The 21,730-nt window shown below is 29.9% G+C and overlaps 1 protein-coding gene across 6 annotated transcripts in view; it reads right to left on the reverse strand.

Annotated features, from left to right (window-relative positions):
• Positions 1-21,730, reverse strand: part of LOC145266627 (glutamine--fructose-6-phosphate aminotransferase [isomerizing] 2-like) — a 151,631-nt gene that overhangs the window by 7,461 nt on the left and 122,440 nt on the right. For 2 of the 6 annotated variants that reach the window (XM_080122543.1, XM_080122540.1), the window contains 4 exons: positions 21,453-21,581; positions 19,628-19,666; positions 13,483-13,644; positions 5,298-5,372 (listed from right to left, as the gene is read on the reverse strand). In XM_080122543.1, the coding sequence (XP_079978669.1) occupies positions 5,328-5,372; positions 13,483-13,644; positions 19,628-19,666; positions 21,453-21,581 (375 nt within the window). In that variant the 3' untranslated portion in view covers positions 5,298-5,327. Of the gene's footprint in view, positions 1-5,297; positions 5,373-13,482; positions 13,645-14,461; positions 14,624-19,627; positions 19,667-21,452; positions 21,582-21,730 lie in introns of all 6 variants that reach the window. The other 4 variants (XM_080122542.1, XM_080122539.1, XM_080122544.1 and 1 more) reach the window with 2 other exon arrangements.

A 21,730-nucleotide genomic window follows, 5' to 3' on the forward strand; every position in this document is an offset into this window, starting at 1 on the left:
ATATTGAAGATGTTAACTCTGGACTAAATTGAACAGTTTAACTCCCAATATGCGTTTTTTTTTATTGTTATGACGAAAAAAATATGGAAGTTTATTGAAGAAAATAAAATTAACTTTTTTTTTTGCCAACAATTTTATTTCTGCAACATATTTCTTTTAATAAAATTCCATTTTTTTTTCTCAGAACAAATCGTAATAAAAAAATGCAATTATTTGGAAGCTAAACTATTCAATATATAAACATACGAAATGCATCGGTTTAAAACATCACCAATCTACACAATCACACAAAAAATAACGTGTTAAATACATTAATTAATGATGGGACTATATATATATATATATATATATATATTTTTTTTTTTTTACTATTTTACAAAAACACAGAAAAAATAATTTTTGTTCATAGTTTTCATCATTATTTATCTTTACAAAAATAAATGTTTGGAAAAAACAAAATCTAATATATGAACGGCTATATATCTGTGTCTTCATATTTTCAAACTTTGTCTCCTTCGAAACTAGAAGTCACAAAGCTGTGCTAAAAGCCTCAAATGATTGGATTTTTTATGGGCCGTTCTTTTATGGGTCTTCAGCTAGTTAAAAAAGTTTCTAAGGGGTCAAAAAAGGTGTCAAAATTGAAAAAAATCGTTAAACATTTTGTACATTCATCTTAGTTTATTTTTAATCAATTCATATGCGTGTCACGTTGATACAGTGGTAACATCACCAGCTTTGAATGCTACAGTTTTGTTTTTGGTTCTAGCTGATGGCACCCAAATATTTCTTTTTTACTTTTGAAATCATAGCCATAATAATAATATATATATGAAATCTGGATAAATTAAAATATCATATTTAAGCAGATTTTACAACTGAGCAAAGCCTCCCCTCCCCACTAGTTTACTATACTTTTCTTTATTTAAAAAAAAATTTTTTTTGAAAAAATAAAAGTATTTCTTGCATATAACTAAACTTATAACAAGTCTTATCTTCTTATGTTTAAGTTTGGCTTTTATCATTTTTCATTTATCGTCTGACAATATTCACATTGTCTTTTTTCAGCATCTTACCACAAACTACCGGAAGTTGCTGTGCGACCTTGAGTCATGTTCTTGGATCAGTACCGTTATTTTTTTTGGATCACAGTTCATTAACAACATTGCATATCAGTAAATATTTATGAATATCGAAAATAAAGGTTTTACAAAAAATGAAGAACAGAAATAAATTTGCAGAAGGCAATGCAACAAATGTTATAAACAAAAATATAATTCCTTAACATTTTTTGCCAACAAAAATAACATTCCTTAACAACATTTTTTGCCAACAAAAATACAATTCCTTAACAACATTTTTTGCCAACAAAAATAACATTCCTTAACAACATTTTTTGCCAACAAAAATACAATTCCTTAACAACATTTTTTGCCAACAAAAATACAATTCCTTAACAACATTTTTTGCCAACAAAAATAACATTCCTTAACAACATTTTTTGCCAACAAAAATACAATTCCTTAACAATATTTCTTGCCAACAAAAATAACATTCCTTAACAACATTTTTTGCCAACAAAAATACAATTCCTTAACAACATTCCTTGCCAACAAAACAACACAAACAAATAAAATAAATCTTTGAATTAAAAATAAAAACAATTTTTACATTATAAACGCATACATTATTTACGCATACAAAAAAAATAAATAAAAAAAACAATTATTTAAACATATATAAAACAAACAAACAAAAAAATTTTTAAAAAGAAAAAAATTGTCAATTTTATGAATGGTGTGATAAAGGAGGCAAAATAAATTTAAAGCAAAATAAATAAAAAATAGAATTCAAAAATATAAATAAAAATAAAAGCTAAAATTTAAAGACAAAAAAGCGGTAAAACCAGGGTGGATGTGGATAGGGGGGATTTGATATTACAAAGCAACAATCATTTTAACTTCAGGTAAATTTCATATCTTACACGTGTTTTGTTGGATAGTGAAAGATCACTAAACGTCTGAGGAGTTGTTTAGTGATCTTTTGCTATCCAATGAAACACGTGTAAGATGTTAATAGAAGATTTAGGCATCTGCCTTAAAACTTTAATAAAAATTAACGCATGTGAATTGATTCCATCTTTTAATTTTTGGATGAAAAAATTATGCTCTGAAGGTGGGAATTTACTTTCATTGAGCTTAATATTTGATACAATTCGTAATTTAATTTATAGGATATTCAAAGTGCGAGTGAATTTTCGAGACACCCCATTTATTCTTAGGATTATGAGAAAGTATATGTATAAATATATATATATATATATATATATATTCCATATTCACTCCAAACAAGGCACAGTGCCATTTTGATGTAGGGGGCTATCGGGGACATAAGTTGCAGGGATACTATGTAGGGAGTTGAGCAGCAAGATGTCTGTTCACATTACATTTGAACTTCTGCATGTCAGTACAGTTGGGAAAGCAGAATCTCTGAAGGGAGTTCCAAAGTTTAGCAGTTCTGGGGAAGAAACTATTGGAATAGAAGGCTTTCTTATATCTAGGGATCTCTACTGTGAAGGGGTGGGATTTTGCTGCTTATCAGGGATATTTACATCAAGGAGATACAAGTGCTTGTAATTTGTTGAGGCATTCACCATTAAAATACTTGTAGAACAGGCAGAGGGATGCAACATTTCGTCGATGGGACAGAAGTTGAAGCTTAGATGACAGTTCAGGGCCTATCAGGTTGGTGACTCTCTTGGACCTTGCCCACGAGTGAGAGACTAGTAGTAGATGCACCAGTCCAAATATGACAACAATACTCCATACATGGATGAATGGTAGCCTTATAGAGGTATGGGATAATTTCAGGCGTAAGTAGTTTTCTAGCATGGTAGAGAGAGCCCACCTTCTTCACAGTGGCTTTGGCAATGTTCTCAATGTATCTGTTCCAACTCATGTTCCCTGTGAATGTTAAGCCGAGGAGTTTGAAAAAAGTACTTTCAGGTAATATATCTTTAGCCATTGCTATTGGTGGTTGAGAAGGTTTCTTGTAATTATTGAAGGAAACAAGCTTAGTTTTGGCAGCATTGAATGTGACCATCCATTTTTGTCCCCATTCCACTACAGATTGGAGGTCTTCCTCTAGTGTTTCTGCCATGTTTTTTTTCAGATATGTGTTCACACTATCGAATTATATATGCCATACTTCAATAGTATATACTTTCTCATAATCCTAGGAGTAAATATATATGGAGAGTCTAAAAAAATGTACTCACACATGGAATAGCTTTCCTTGTTCTATTTCACGAAATGCTAAACCGTCGGGGCAAACAAAATGGTATTGTTGTAGACTGAACAAAATTAACTCTCCCCTAAAGAGACAAGCGCCTGACCAAAAAAAACAAAAACAAAACAAAACAAGTGATGACACTCTCACCAAACGACCCAATTGTTAGAAACTACGCAACTGCAGGCGATTTTACACGAGATACAAAACGCTTAGCTACACCGCAACAGCTACCAGTCACAACTCTATTTTCCGACACCCCAACATCTCTCAAGCACATTACATGCAGCAAACTAATAGAAGCCAATCGATTTTTCCACATATTGGAAGAACTGCCGGGTCATTTCAAAATAGACAGTTCATCAAGTTTGCAGCACTAGTGGACTCCCCCACCCCCACGGGGGGGGGGGGCAATATCACTTATCTGATAGATTATTACAAGAGGAAGTTTAATGACGCAAAATTGCTTGTAGCTGAGATTCACTCGCGCAAGTAAGCAATTTCATTTCATTCCTAAGCGCAATGCACGAGAAAATGCTAATAAGACGCTTTTCGTGCAGTTCAAAGAAAATTGCCCTAAACATAAGCTTCCATAAATTCAACTTATAATTTTGCTGGAAGTGGAACATAAGTTACAATATTCGTATCTTAAATAGTACAACCGAACCTTCCGTTTGTCAATGTTTCAATTTAGCAACGCCAAGTATCTACAGCTTCAATAGAACCCTGGGATATGGCATTAAAAATTAGCAACAAAATGCAGTACACTATATAAGATACATGTAGATAACCAAATAATATTATAAATAACACTAAGGCAGACCAAATACTGTAACCAGGGTCCAGAAAGACATCATATTTCACATCGTAATCTGAAAAAAAAAAAAAGAAAAAAAGTATCCTAGGGCCATCATATCCCAGGGTTCTACTGTAGTATTATATATATATATATATACAAACACACACACTTCAGAATAAAATTATCTAACAATCAACTGATATGGAAACCTGTGATTATAAGTTTTACAAAATATTGGCAATAATATTCTATAAGTACTATCCCACCTACATAAAAATTGCTCGATATAAAAGATAGAGCAAATAAATCAAATTTTACATCATAAATTATTAAATTTATTGAATGACTAAAATTTGATTTTATATATATATATATATATATATATATATATATATATATATATATAAACTTTTGGCTCAACAGTTTTGAAACCACATTAAGATGCAAATATATTTTTTTTTAAATAAAATTAATTTTTTTTTTATAATTGAAATATTTCTTAATTTTGGATCGTAAAATATCTGCCATCAGGATAGAAGAAAATAATTTTTTTTTTGTTTTTCTTAAAAATGTTTTTGTTTTTATTAAAGAGTTTTTGTTTTTTGTTAAAAATGTTAAGTTTTTTTGCCAATTCTAAAAAAGCTTAAAGTGAAGAGTTCTTTTACAGTATCGTATGCAAGAACCCTAGCATGCAGCCTTGATACAAAAACCAAAAAATATTGGTCTCTATTGATGCTAGATATTTTATTATCCAAAATTAGTAAGAAACATTTGAAGTTATTAAAAAAAAAAAAATTCGAATTTTTTTTTTAATTTAAATAATTTGCATCTTAATCTGGTTTCAAAACAGTTTATTCAAAGAATTTTGCAAAAAATTTTTTTTTTAAATTCAAAATTAATAAGAAACATTTGAATTAAATAAAATAAATAGTTCGCATCCTAATGTGGTTTTAAAAAAGTTTGTTAAAAAAATTTTGTAAAAAATTTTTTTTTTTTTTGAATTCAAAATTAATAAGAAATGTTTGAATTAAAAAAAAAATAGTTTACATCCTAATGTGGTTTTAAAAGTTTCAAAAATTAAAAAAAAAAAAAAATTATTTTTTTTTTTTTCACGTGAGTTACGCTGAAGTCAAAATGATTCAACACAAAAAAAGGGGGGAGAGGAAAGATAGAATAGTCCACCAATAATATACATATCACGTGGACCGCTTACATTATGGTTTCGGACGCGCACTCCTCATTATTATTCCACTGTTACACTCTTTGCTAGATTCCGCGGACAGTCAACCTAGAAACAGAAATGCACTGGAGTTATCTCCCTTTAAAAGAGCGCGCAGAACAATTACGAGCAAACTGGAAGCGCTTTTTATTCTGGTACCTCTCAACATAAAAATCCTCAGTAACTACAGCAAATGTAATATTAAGCAAATTTATGCAGACTTGCTAGCATGGGCTTCAAGTTTTAGTAAAAAAAATAGTATAATAATGAAAACAATATTGACTTTCAAGTAAAAACAAATGGTACCTATGTAATTGTCATGTCGCAAATAGTAACATATCCAAAAATTACGAAAAACGATGAGGTAGAAAAATAATTATGAAAAAAGACATTTGTAAAATCTCGCAATTTGCTTTCAAAATCTACCGATTTGAATTTGAGAGTTAACAGGGGAGGTTAATAAGTTTTCAATTTCTCAAATTAAATTAGTTTTTTTTATAGAAAAAAAAAAAGTTATTTTTTTATAGAAAAAAAAAAGTTATTTTTAAAAAATTATGTCTACTTTCAAATGAGTTACTTCCCCCTTTTGCTTACGTTAGGTAACCCAATATGTCTGACTCAGTATGTAACCTTATCGGAACCGTTTTTCATGAATAATTAATTTTCTACGTTATCGTTTTCCATAAATTTTGGATATGTTACTATTCGCAACATGAGAATTATGTAGAAACCATTTGTTTTTACTTGAAATTCAATATTTTTTCGTTATGATAATATAGAAGCACCAAAGTATTTTATTTCAAATATTTTTGATGATGGTTTTGAAATGAGAAACTGGCAAGCAGCGTTTTATCCAAATATAGCACAAAAAATGATTTTCTAATGAAGCTAATTAATCAATTAACGCGATTTTTGGAATATGATATTTTTATTCTGTCACGAGTATGTACATCATGTTTTTTATTTTCTTTAGTTTTCTTTTTTTTAATTTTAAATGTAGAGGAGAATTCTGCACAAGAACCCATTTTTTTTTTTACAAACATTACTTGTTCATTTCCAATATTAAAACAGGAAACCATCATCAAATAGACTTCTCTTTTACCAGATTTTCGTTTCAAGTTTTTAAAGTTTTCTCCACTTTTGGAAAAGAGATTATAAAATGGTTTACACAAAGCATAGAAGTTGGCATTTTCTTGATTGATGTTGCCCTGGATTAATAATATCTAAAATTCAGGAAAAAATTTTTTTTTTTTTTTTTTTTAAAATATTTTACCGTAAACTATTGCTACAACGATCTTTTTTTTTTTTTATTAAAAAAAAAAATTTTTTATTAAAAAAAAAAAAATTTTATTTAAAAAAAAAATTTTTTTTTTATAAAAAATTTTTTTTTTATTTAAATAAATATATATTTGCATTCGTTTGTTATTTATTAAAAAAAAAAATTATTTAAAAAAATTTTTTTTTTTAGGTATTTTATGTACTAGCTAAAGAGAAGTAACTGTTCAGCTTCTTTCATTTAATTAAGGAGTTACTTGTGCGGACTCATTTCTCAAGAAATTTTTGAAAAAGGAATTTGTGAGAGTGCACACACGTGTGCGATATATATATATATATATATATATATATATATATATATATAGATAGATAGAGAGTGTGTGTGTGTGTGTGTGTGTGTGTGTATGTGTTTGTGTGTGTGAGTGGGAATGAGAAAAAATAGAGACAAATAGATAAAAGTTTTAATAAAAAATGCTACCCTTTTGCCCAGAGCAATGCCAAGTAGCCCTGCTAGTCTTAAAATACTAATAAAAAAGATTACTTGTTCATTTCCATTTAACCTTATTTTCCACATTTTCAAGCAAATTGTAGTTAGTGAGGATTCTTATCTCAAGAAGAACCTTTGCCACTTGTGCTTTTTGGCTATTTTAGGAGAAAATAATAAAAAAAAAAAAGGTTAGTCTTCTTGATTTATCTCCCCCTGTTCTGAAAGGAGTTCTTCAAAAATGAAAAGAAATTTTTTTCTTTCAAAATAACCAAAATGCACTTTTCGTTCTTTAAAGATTCTTTTCTCTCTTTTGGTACAAAGTTGAAAAAGAAATAAAAAATATTGAGAGTGAGGCTAGGGGAGAAAATGTTTATATATATACATATATATTATACAAGGTGCCTTAAATAAGTTTCCAGACTTTTTTCGTATGGGCACTTTTATTGATTGAAATTCTAATCCCCCTCAAAGTAATCTCCTCAGACTGCAATACACTTGTATTGTTACAACAACTTCTGGAAGGCCCAGAGAGACGTCCTCTTATGTAAACGTGTCAATGACTCCCATCACAGCCTCTTTCATCTCCTCAATTGTCTCATAACAAAAACCTCTAAGGTTTCCTTGAGCTTAGGGAATAAGCAAAAGTCACATGGAACAAGGTCTGGACTATAGGGAGGGTGAGGAACTGTCTTGATGCCCATCTTGGTTAAATAGTCTTCTGAGCACCCTTATTATAAGATTGCAATTGCATTTCCGTTGAAATAGCATTTAAGTTGGTCTCTCATTCATAAGTTTGCAATAGATTTTCGTGGTTTGTCATATAAAAGTTTACAATAGTATTTCCGATGATCTGTCATTTATAACTTTGCAATATCATTTGCATTGGTTTGTAATTTATAAGTTCGCAATTGCATTTCCGATGGTCTGTCATCCATAACTTAACAATATCATTTGCATTGGTTTGTAATTTATAAGTTTGCAATTGTATTTCCGATGGTCTGTCATCCATAAGTTTGCAATATCATTTGCATCGGTTTGCTTCGGACAAAATTCATGCAAATCTTCCTCATTTTCAATTCCTTGCAAATAATTATGCATACAGTTCCCACACTGACATCAAATTGTGCGCTTAATGTCTGTATAGAGACAATATTTCTTTATTTGACCAATCAACTCTGGGGTTCTGACTCCCTTTCTCCTCCCACACCTCTCACAGACTCCCTTTTCTTCCTTGAATCTCTTATGCCACTCAAAAACTGATACTTGATTCATGCAAAATGGTCCAAAAGCAGTTTGCAGCATTCCATACGTTTCTGTGGAATTTTTTTCCAAGTTTAAAACAGAATTTTATTGCATATCGTTCTTCTTAAGGGTCCTCACGTCCAGATTGCATTTTTAAAATTCACCAGCTGTGACAATCAGGCTTTAGTAGGGTGTATTTCAATTCCTGCTGTAGCTGTTCATTTTAACCTGAAATCATAAAAATTGGTCAGTCATCTCATAAGATGTATAGCAATAACATACTGAATTTTCAAGAGTCTACGATAATTTTAAATGCGTGAACAAAAAAAAGTCTGGAAACTTATTGAACGCACCTCGTGCATTTCTTTAATTTATTAAAAAATTTTTCAAGGACACAGGCTTTGCGATATCTATGGATCATCAGCATGGCTGACTATACCTAGGCTCTGTAGGTGCAGCATCAAGACTAATTATAGTCTGCCATGCTGACAAGTCATAGATATAGCGAAACATGTCTTTGGATAATAAATTTGATAAATGAATAAAAACAATATGTGTGCATGCGTTTATATTTACATAAATATAGCTTTGGTCATACAATATCATCATACACGTCCCTAAACTGGGGGGGGGGCTATTTAGTTGTAAGGGAAATAATAATTCCTAAACTCCCAAGGGTAGTAATTCATACTGAATTATGGCTTGTAAAAATAAAACTTAACACACACACATTATATATATATATATATATATATATATATGTGTGTGTGTGTGTGTGTGTGGCATCCGTCAGTCGAAACGACTATGGATCAGCACCGTATTAAGATGTTGCCTGTATGCATCCTTTTGTGTGACTGTAGAGACCAATTCTTGATTTGCATAGTCTGCCACAGCCTTGACATACGAAGGTTGTTATGCAATTTGCCGCTTCGTCCGGCTGTTCCGCCTGTACACTCGCTCTTCTCTTAGCTCTCCTTGCAGCGTTTTCAACATGGAGGGTCCTCTCGCTGATGATAATCCCCTGGCGTATCATTTTCCTCCTGTCCACCGAGAGAGCCTTCATATCACGGTTGCAGACATCCCTGTAGCGAAGATGGGGTCGCCCCCTCTTTCTTGAGCCTGAGGCAAGCTCGCCATAGAGAAGGTCTTTAGGGATGCGCCCATCATCCATCATATATATATATATATATATATACACACATACACACACTTTTTATTTGTTTTACATAAGCATTGATATGCCTGAAGCATGCTCATGAATGTGTAGAGACATTAATGCTTATGTAAAACAAATAAAAAGTGTATCTTGCTCTACTTCTGTATTGAGCTCTCTTGTATTAACCTCATTAAAACTTCATTGGTTGCTTTACCCTGGAAAAGAATCACCTGGAATGTGTGTGTTTGTGCGCATATATCTATCTATCTATATTCCTATAAATTCGTTTTTCTTTTGTGTGTATTGATATTTATATTAAAAATCCTCTTTTCTATTTATTTAAAAAAGAAAATACAATTTTCTTATATATGGGTTGTGGAAATGCATTCACTAGAAAAAGATCTAGCTAATTTGCATATTCTTTTAAACGTTCATTTTAATTAATTTCCTATTAGTTTTTTCGGTTTTCTCATGGGATGATCATCTAGAGTTAACTGTTACGTGTAATTATATTCATACAGATATTCTACATGATTTATACTTGCATAATATTTTTGTAAAAAGTTTAAAGTAAACACAAAATTGTTTCCACATATATTTATGTATACGTATGTATTTTTTGTTTAATCTATTAGTCTATCTATCTATATATCTATGTATCTATCTATCTATCTATAAAAGTGAACGTGTGTGTGTTTGTCTGTGTACATTTCCCTACGCAATAACTCTGTCAATTTTTAGTCTACAGACTCGAAATTTGATATACAGGGTACACAGATTTGGGAAACTCTACGTTATCAGTTTTCGGACAGAAATTTGGCTGTTAAGGGGGTCAAAGTTCAACGATTGGACTTTTGAGAACTCTACCAAACTCCTCTGACAATTTTGGGTTTAAACAATTGAAATTTTATATATATGTTCCTTGGACATGGATCTAACTTAATAACTTGATTTGAGCCCAAAACAATAAATGTTAAGGAGTCATAATAAGGGTCAAATTTTTAAAAAATTAACCTCTGCGGTCTCTACCAAATTACTCAGACAATTTCTGGTCTAAACATTTGAAATTTTACATAGAAGGTATTCAGAGATACGGCGAGCTTTTTAATCGATTTGGGTTGAAAATTTTTAGTTTCCAATATATAAATGTATGTATGTATGTTTAAAATAAATCTCACCCATCTGTTTAAATGTATGTATGTATGTATGTATGTATGTCTGCCTTAAACTTTTGACAAAGGCGATGGATTTTACCAAGATCAGTATCATTTTAAAATTCGACCTTTCAGACGACAAATATCGAAAAATTGGCTGAAAACATTAATATCTTCACCTTCAACTGGGCACTTTTCTAAAGGGAGGGGGGGTCGCTTTTTTCGCCGATATTTTTGAAAGTCATCCTCTCCTTTCGATTGTCAAGCCTTAATTAAAACCTACGACACTTCCGGTTTGGCGGTGGTCGTAACGTCAAAGACGTCAGGGTTTTTTCCCATTCTTTTCCTCCTTCGCGGTACAGGTTCGAGCCTGCCTTCCTACTAGCACTTTTTTTTTTTTGCTCAACACACCCATCCAAACACCGGGCTGAGATGCTAGTATATCTATAAAAAATGAACGTGTATGTGTGTTTGTGTACATTTCCCTATGCAATAACTCTGTAATTTTTAGTCTAGTCTCGAAATTTGATGTACAGGGTACTGAGATTTGGGAAAATCTATGTGATCAGGTTTCGCCCAGAGATTTGGCTGTTAAGGGGTCAAAGTTCAACGATTTGACCTTTGAGAACTCTACCAAACTCCTCCGACAATTTTGGGTCTAAACACTTGAAATTTTACATATAGGTTCTTTGGACATGGATCTAATTTAATAACTTGATTTGAGCCCAAAACAATAAATTTAAGGGCCATAATAGGGGTCAAAGTTAAAAAAATTGATGGTTTCTTTGTTTTGTTTTGTTTGGAAGTGTCTGCTGAGCAAAAAACCAAAACAAAGAAATGGACAACATCTTGAAATTTGGAAGATTTTTTTGTCATTTATTTTTTATATGCGTCATAAGATAAAGGATTGGTATAAAGAAAAGGTGAAATATAGTTAAATAAACACGTTGTTCCTATAAAAACACACACACACACACATTAATATATATGTTGGGATGATTAATCGGAATCAAGAAAATCAGAGCTTTTTGAGGTACCGGAATCGGAAAAATTTGAGCTTATTTTCCGATGTCAAAACTGATTCCTTAAATTATCTTTTTTATTTTGGTTCAAGAAACATCTTCCACTGCTTGTAGTAATAAAAAAATAAATATTTATTGATTTAAACTTCCAGTAAGACTAAAATCTCTAGATCACCTCCTCACAAGTGTGTTTTTTACATTTGAGAAAATATACGCACATTTTTTTTTTACAGTAATCGGGACAAAATAACACTTTTATATTTAAATATTCAGAGATTTATAAAGAATCAGAATCTGTAATTTAGTATGGAATCGATAATTGTATCAGAATTGGTAAAAATATTGGAATCGTCCCATCACATATATATGGTTTTGCTCCCAAAAGATCAGATAGTTGCTGTAGGAAATTTCAAATATGGCAGTTCAATGTGAAATAAAGCATACATAAAACTTAGTCCAATCTCAAATTTATTTCAATCATATGCGAGATTCCTCAGATGAGTTTAGCTAGTCAGGTACATAGCTCACTAGCTCGACACAATCTGATGAGGCCCGATGAGAGGGCTTTTCGATCAAGAATGGCTTTCTAAATAATGTTAGTATTTCAACATAATCTATAAACTGCACAAATATCCAATTCTGGCCAAAGTGAATAAGTATTATTTATAGTCAGCTAACATACTTCCTAACTTCCAATGTTACCGGAACGTAAATCAGTTCGTTCACTTTTTTTCTCGCATGGCTCAGCTAGCTCTATTAATTATTGAGCACTATTAAATAAACACAGTAAAGATTCTATGGATTTTTACGTGTGAATATCAACCTTATCTGGTTTATTATATATTAAAATGTTTTAATTTACATTTAAGAAATTTCATCATTTTAAATTCTACAAATTCAAATAATTTGAAAAAATTGGACGTCTGAATATTAATGTATCTCTCAAATTTTCTTGATACCAAACTTCTTTCTTCCGAAATAGACGAGACAACTTTATCACCAAAAAGTGGGTGAATAAGTAAAGATGTTATCAGAAAAATTTGGCAGAAAATAAAAAGTCTTTGAGTTGATCCGTTATGATCCACTGACTTATTGGATTGAGTTAATTTTAATTATTTTTTTTTTACTCGTCTTTTCTTGGATCGTTTGCTTTTTGGAATTCCCTGCTCCCTGTTTCCCAAAATATATCTTTTTTAAAATCACCTTTTGAAAGAATCGGATGCCTGAATATGTTCAAGCATCGTAATTGCTCGATCAATAAAAGTTTTTAAGCAATGTCTATGCTTAAAGTTTTTTTTGGTTCATGTTTTAAAACCAAACTTCTTTTCTTCAAAAGTGGACAATTTTATCATCAAAAAGTTGGTAAATCAAGAAAAGAGCATCAGAAAAATTGAAGTTGGCAGAAAATAAACAAAGTCTTTGAGTTCATCCATTATGACCAACTGACCTATTGAATTTCTTGAGCTAATTTCCTTCCCCAGGCAATGCCAGGACACAGGTCAGCTAGCTCTATTAGTTATTGCACACTATTATATAAACACAGTAAAGATTCTCTGGATTTTTACGTGCAAACCTTACTTGGTTTATTATACATTAAAACTTTTTAATTAACATTTAAGAAACGTCATCATTTCAAATTTTACAAATTCAAAAATATTCGTTATTGGTTCTTAAATTTAAAAAACCTAAAATTCAAATGTAAATTTATGAAACATAAAAACAAAGAATAAAAAAAAAAGATAAAATTAATACAAAATTTAAACAAAAGTAAAAAAAAAAATGAAGAAATTAAAATCTCCCAAAGTTGTTGAGGGAGTTCCATCGGCTGCCGAGTCTGTCTTACATCGTATCCTCTTTTCAGTGCAATGTGGTAGGAGAGTATCTGCATGGGGATGACGGTGAGAACACCTTGCAGGCAATCGACAGTGTGTGGCACCTCCACCGGTTTGTAGGCATGCCTCAGAGTCTCTTCGTCATGCTGGTTGCAGATGACAATTGGACGGCCCTACAACAGCAACAGTCGGCAACAACAAACACGCATGAAAACTTGGAGTAAAACAAAAAAACAAAAGAAAACACTGTTTCGCAAAAAGAAAAAGATGGAGGATGAAGATCACTGGAGTCAACTTTCAAATGTAAAATAATTGATAATCTGCCACACAAGTTTTGTCAGTCGGACACTTTAGCTTTCCTGTTTCCTTGCATTTTACTGAAGGATGCAGTAATTTTTAATGATCGTAGCTTAAGTTTAAAATATAATTTTGTCAGTCGGACAATCATGCTTAAGTCTGAAATATGATTTTGTCAGTTGGAAGTTTGAAATATGATTTCACGCTTAAGTTTGAAATATGATTTTGTTGGTCAGACAATAACGCTTAAGCTTGAAATATGATTTTATTGGTCAGACAATCACGCTTAAGTTTGAAATCGTAACACGGAAAAGATTTGTTCTTTTGTTTCATTGCATTTTCTGGAAGAATGCAGTAATTTTTAGTGACCACAGACTCAAGAAACTCACATTTTGTTGGCTAGATAATCATGCTCAAGTTTGAAATAGAATTTTGTCAGTTGGACAATCACGCTCAAGTTTGAAATAGAATTTTGTCAGTTGGACAATCACGCTCAAGTTTGAAATAGCATTAGCTTTTCATTTCATTTTATTCACGAATGCACTATTAGTGAAGGCAGATTGCAGACTCCAGAGACCTACTGACCCTCATCTTGACAGAGAAAAAAGAATGTCATGCCATTAAGTGGATCCAAACCATGCAGGTTAGAAAAAAAAGGAGGAGGTTATGAGATGGAGAAAATGTCATGCTTACATCGCATCCGCGCTTTTTAGCAATGTGGAGCGAGAGAAGTTGCAACGGAATGATGCTAAGAATGCCCTGGAGGCAGTCGATTGTGTGCGGAACGGCAATCGATTTATTCACATGGGCTTGGATTTCCTGATCGCCAGAGTCGCAAATAACAATCAGGTCGCCCTAGAAGACACGAGGAGGAAAGGCGGAAAACTAAACAACACAGTCAAGCTAACAAAAAGCAGAACATGCAAAAACGGAAATGGAAATGCAGACGGAGGAGAGAGAGAGAGAGATAGAGTATTTTTCTTGGATTTTACAGGGGAGACGAGCACAGAAATGTTGTGTGTGTGGAAGCAGGGTATTTTTGCCTAATATTTTTGTAATTGAATTAAATCAGAAAAAAAAAAAAATCAGTTGTCCTCTGTTTCTTTTTTTATATATCTCTATTAAAGGCACTTTGTGTGTGTGTGTGTGTGTGTGCGAGTTCGTTCCTAAGTACTCCAAAATAGCTGGGCTAGTTTTTTGAAATTTCACACAAATGTACTTTATGACCATGGGAATGTTATTAGATGGACTTTTTTGGCCCTGTTTTACAATTTGTCATTGTGCAAAGGGAGACAATTCGTTCATTTTTTACATCTCATCATTTAGGACGCTCGATTTGACGATATTTTATTAAATCAAAACATTAAAAAAGAAAGCTATGACGAATTAAAAACAAAAAACAAAAAAAAACGCAGCTTCTTTTTCAAATGTTTTCAACGAAAACATTTTAAGAAGCTGGGGCTTTTTTTAATTAAAAAGTAGATGTTATGGTAAGGTTTTTAAAGAAATTAGTCTTGCACCTTAAAAAATATAAAGGATGAAACTCTTTAATAAAACAAGGATGAAACTTAAAGCTGCGGCAACATTTTTTTTTTTAATGTGACAAAGCTTATAATACTAATAACATAGTTTTTAACAAAAAATGAAAATGCGACAATAGTTGTAGATGAATTGTAAAAAAAGTTGATAACATTAAGAATACAAAATGTAGTCTTTATGCGGCTATTAAGAGAATCAGTCTTTAACATCGTGAAAATGTGCTGAAAGGAAATTATAATAAAGGGAGATAACTCGGTTTGTTATACTGAAGTGGTCGCACAGCTCTTCCATATTGAAACATAGGATAAAACTTATAATTATTTTTCTACTGGATTATTTTCCGCAATTTTTGGAATTTATACTAGTTTCACCATGACACTTAAGTGCGTAATATTTTCACCTGAAATACATTGGTAAACAAACAATCATTTTTGGGGAGGCTTTCATTATTGCAGCGAAATTTGAAAATCGAAATATTGAATTTTAAGTGAAACTAATGGTATCTACTGAATTGTCATGCCATAGTAATGGAAATATCCAGAAATTACAAAAACAAAAACGAAACAACACGATAAAGTAAATTATTAACAAAAATAGATTTTGCAGACAATCAGCAATAATTGAGTTTTGCTAAATTTGCCAAAGATTTTCAGCTTTCAGAAAATATTTATCCCCTTTAGTTCTGGTTTCTATTTTATTTTTATTTTTTTATTTTTTTCGCAAAACTTAATTTTTGCTAATTGTCTTTGAAAACTGTTTCAATCAATAATTCATTTTTTATCTTATCGTTTTTCTGTAGTTTTTGGATATGTTCATTACTGCAACATGACAATTTTAGTAGATACGAGTATTGGAACAATTAATCGTAAAAATTGGAATATTTGAGGGTATTAGAATCGTAAAAATTTGTACTGATTTTCCGATGCCAAAACGATTCTTTTAATTGTCTTTTTTATTTGATTTTGTTTACAGTAAATCTTCCATTGCTGGTAATAATGGTAAAATAATAAATATTTATTGATTTTAAATCACCAGTGAAACTAAAAATCGATCGTCCTCCAACAAATATATTTTCATATTTAGGAAAATATTAGCACATTGGATGTATGTTTTTACAGTAATCAGAGAAAAAATAAAACTATGTAGTAAAATATTTAGAAATTAATAAAGAATCAGAATCGGTAATTGTATCGGAATCAGGAATAAAGAATCAAAATCAGTAATTGTATCAGAATCGGAAAAAATATTGGAATAGTCCCATCACTAGTAGATACCATTGGTTTCACTTGGAAGTCAATATTTCAATTTTTGAATTTCGCTGCAATAACGAAGAACCACCAGCTTTTAGTGTTCTTCTAAAGCAGTCATTCCCAACGTGGGGGCATGCATGTCAATATTTTGGTGGGGCATGGGCAGGACGTGCACCCTTGGGCTTACTATACCATATTATATATTAAATATCACAAAGGGGAGGCATCAGGATTTTAGAAATGCCTAGGTGGGGCATGGCCCAAAATAGGTTGGGAACCACCGCTCTAAAGTTAATGCTCAAATGTTAGTAAAGAGAGATAATTTGGTCAGAAAAAATAACTTTTGGAAAAAAAAAAAGCCAAAAATTTTTTAATTGTTTTAAAAATTTTGATTTCAACATTATAAAATTATTTTTCTAAAGTTTGATTTAAAAAAAAAATTGGGATAATTGAGAAAGCAACATTTTACCAAAAGTCATGCAAGATTTCTACAGGTTTAAACGTAGAAAGAAAGGGAATGAACAAGACTTTACTAAAAAGTAGATGGCGGAAGGGCATGCAGAGAAAAGGAGAAATGTATCAGTAACAGTGAAAGGTCAAAGGTCAAATAATACAAGATCATAAACATTGGGTTTTAAAGGTCAACAAATAAATAAATAGTACTGATCCAGAACGTGACCCAAGGTCGCGTCGACATAAACCACTCTCTGATAAAAAAAAAAATGTTTTCCATCATAGTTGTTTCCATTAAAGAAATACTTTTGTTGTTAAAAAACAAACTTGAATATTTCCATAAAAAAAGAAATACTTCTGATTTTCACCGATAATTATTTCTGTTTTCGTTTTCAAAATTAAACTTTTTGTTTCTTTGAAATATTTGTTGAAAAAAAAAAAAATTCTTTCATATAATTAAATTTAGTTATTGTGTGCTAAAGTTTTGTTTTTAGTATTTTAAATTTATTTTCTGACAGACGCATTCTTGGATCAGGTTCTGGATAAGTAGCAAATAAAAGTAAATAAAAAATATCTAAAAATATAAATATAAATAAAGATAAATAAAAAATATGAATGAAAATAAATATATAAACATACAAATAAATAAATGAAATAAAATATGAATAGAAATGATATAAATAAAATATAAAATAAAAATAATAAATAAAAATAAATAATATAAAATAAATAAAAATACACATAAAATAAAATCTAAATAAAATAAAAATGAAATAAACATAAGATAAATAAAATAAATAAAACAAATTAATAAAAATATAAATAAAATAAATAAAATATAAATAAAAATATAAATAAAAAATCTAAATAAATAAAAATAAATAAATATAAATATATAAAAAATATAAATATTTAAAAATATACGTAAGTAAAAATATAAATAATTAAAAACATAATATAAGTAAATAAAACATAAATAAATAATATAATTAAAAATATAAATATTAATAAATAAAAATATAAATAAAATAAAAATAAAATAAAAATAAATAAAATATAAATAAAAATATAAACATAAAAATATAAATAAAAATATAATTAAAAATATAAATATAAATAAATATTATAAATAAATAAAAATATAGATAAATAAAAATATAATAAAATAAAAATATATACAAAATAAAAATATAAATATAAATAAAAATATAAATAAATTAAATGATAAAAAAATGAATAAATATAAATAAAAATTCATATTCTCAAGAAATCCAAAAATTTAAAGATGAAAATTTGTCATAATAAAATGCAAAGTCTTAAAAATAACAAAATGGTGCAAATTTGACGAAAAATGGATTTGGCTTTTGTTAAAAGTCTGTTGTTTACAAAGCCATTCGTCAAAAGTGACGTCAGACAAATTTTAAGGTTCGGATGACCGACAATGTATATTTTGTAACTTTTAAAACAAAATTATAAAATTTATAATAAAAACGTTATGCACTGTTGTGTTTTTTTTATTTTTATTTATTTATTTATTTTTTACATGAAACAAAATAGAACTTTTTTTCTAAAAAATTTTTATGAACCGTTTCTTTTTCCAATAATCTGTTTATTAACTAGTTTTTTTTTTTGCATTTTTTTTGGATTCATCAGAAATTCAGAATTTCGAGCTGAACCCTTTATTTACTTCACCGGGGTTGCATGCTCTTGTTCCGTCAGCCATGTCATAGTCCTAAGTATTTTGGAATCATATTTTTCAGTTGCCTACACTGAGGAAGTAACCTTCAACCTTCAGGACAATATCACTTTTTACAATTTTTCCAAGTACTCTAACCACTGTGCCATGGGTCCTTGTAGACAAGATACACCTGAAGAAGGTCGGAGATTACATAGACCAAAATATTGTGAAAATAACAGTTTATAAATATTTTTAAAACAAAATCTCACTGGAAAAAACAGTTCATAAATATTTTGATATTTTTATGTTTGATGTAAAAAAAAAAAAAATACCAAAATCTCTATTCCTTAGATAGGTTTACTATCAAAAATCGATAATAAAAAAAAATCCAATTAAAGAAGAAACTGTCCGATTTTAACCAATGTTAACACCCTTATACAGCCTAACATCACAAGTGCATTTGAGAAATTTTACCACTGCACAAGCAGAAGGGTCTGGTGTATAAAATCAACGGTAGGTTCTTTGATAAGACAAAGACACATTCAAGATGAATGTTTCTGTTTAAAACACAATTGAATCATGATACTTGACATTTGCATTTTAAACTTTAATTCGAGCCATTATATACAAAAATTATTTTATAAAATCAACAGTAGGTTCTCTACAGTGCAACTAAGTCACTGGGGAGGGGCATGTGAAGCTTTCTCACAGTGCATCATGGTGGCTCCTCCAACAAGAGCAGGTATCAATCGATTACACAACTGCTGATTGAATCTATCAGAATGATGTATCCGTTCTGTGGATAACCGTACCATCACGAGTGGAGCTGACTCAACCACATAGGCACTGAATGAGTAGTTTAAATTGTGGTCATCTGATTAAGATTTAAAATCATTTAGTAAATGAAACATGAAACAATTTAGAAAAAAAAAAACTCACATGTCGGGCTTTCACTTGTTGAAGCGCATTCATACATTTCTGTGAAGAAAAAGAAACACAAAATGAAAAATAAATTAAGATTAAAAATTTCACAATGGAAGACTAAATTATAAGTTAAAAATAAAAAAGCCTAAATGTTGAAAAAATAAATATAAAAAGTAAAGATATATAAAAGTAAAGATATGGAAAAACTAAAATTTAAAAAAATTAAAATATAGAAAATTAAAATATAAAAAAAAATAAAAATACTGAAAATAAAGGTGAAAAAATATCGGAAATAAAAATTGAAAAATATAAAAAATTATATAAAAATAAAAGTAAAAATTTTAAAAAAGTAAAAATTAAAAAAATAAAAATTAAAAAAAAAGTAAAAATTTTAAAAAAGTAAAATTTTTAAAAAAGTAAAAATTTTAAAAAAGTAAAAATTTTAAAAAAGTAAAAATTTTAAAAAAGTAAACATTAAAAAAATTTTTTTAAATAAAACTTTTAAAAAAAGTAACAATAAAAAAAGTAAAAATTAAAAAAAAAAAAATTAAAAAATGGTTCATTCATATTTCTATGTATGAAAATAAGAAATATTGACATTATATATATATATATATATATATATATATATATATATATATACACACACAGGGTGACCCCACCCCAAAATCGGGCCCCAACTCTAATTAGGCCCCATTTCTTAGTGTTTTGTCTGAATGAAATGAAACTTTGGTCATAACTAGTTTATTATATTCAAAACATCACATCAAAACACAAGGGTCTTTGGCCTTTTTTTCTCCGTTGACTGTAAAATGCTCAGAAAAATAATTGAATGTCCTGTTTTTTTTTGGGTCACCCTGTATATATGTTATAAATTTTTTTTTCACTCGATAATACAACAAGCATACAGAAGCATTCTTGTATTTTTTTCTGTAGTAACAATAACAGTTTCTAAAAGGAAATATAAATATGGGCTGAATTTGTTAGGCAGCACCAGTTGTTGCTACCTGACACGGACATCTATTGCTGTACCTATCAGAATAAATTTATTTTATATTATTATATCTATATATTTTTTTACACACTCGATGATACAACAATTACTATTATTTATCAAGGCATTTTACGAAAAGGAAAAACAAATTTCTCTCTCTTTTTTTTTTTTTTTTTATTTTTTTTTTTTTTAAATCAGAAAAATTTTAACTTCGCATTGTTTCCATGGATTAAAATTGCAAGACTTTCCAAGAATCGCTGACTTTTCTTCCATTTTTTACAGCACTGTAAGAAAATGAATTCAAGACCATAATCAATGAACGTCATTGGAGATTGAGGAAATTGAATTAGATGAGGTGCTTCCCAGAAAGTGGGGGAGTGTCAAAGCAGCAACACTGAAGGAGGAGCCATCTGAAAGATGGGATGTGTTAGGGTTAAAGCTAAATATGCAGGGTAGTTTTTGTTGCATGAAGCTAAACTGTAGTAAATGGTCTGCACCAACAAAAATCGGTAGAGAGCATGAGTTGTACAGTGGCACATCTCCGATCTCACTCATTGAATATTGTGTCTTTCAGACATGATAGAATTTGGAATTTGTACACAACTGGCCAATTAGTAGATGGTTTGCACCAACAAAAACAGAAAACTAGTTTTCATCAAATGGAAATGGAATCATGTTGTCTTTTCTAAGGCGACAATTTTTATCGTTCCACTCTGTACATATTACTTGTAAATAATTTGTGCATTTTTATCTGTATGGGAACAATGTATTTAATCTATGTAGAACTGTCCCTTTCTTTTGTGGACTCCAAACCCCACCTCCTGAGAATGAAGAGCTTCAACTTACGGAATAAACTTTATCTCTCATCACTATCATCATTACGGGCATCGCTTTGTCTACGAGGGCAAGGGGTCCGTGCTTCAATTCGCCTGCCATGATTCCTTCTGAATGCATGTACGTCAATTCCTTGATTTTCTGTGAGGAAAAAAAAAAAAAAAATCAAAGAGAAAAATAATAATGAATAAAAATAAAATTAAAAACAAATATTTAGAAAATAAAAACAAACGAAAAGATTTAAAGAAATAATTGTCATATGAGATAAGATAAAAAAAATATTCAACATA

Source organism: Euprymna scolopes, chromosome 41, assembly GCF_053919585.1.
Source record: "Euprymna scolopes isolate OS-2025 chromosome 41, ASM5391958v1, whole genome shotgun sequence".
In the NCBI taxonomy this organism is placed as follows: Eukaryota; Metazoa; Mollusca; class Cephalopoda; order Sepiida; family Sepiolidae; genus Euprymna; species Euprymna scolopes.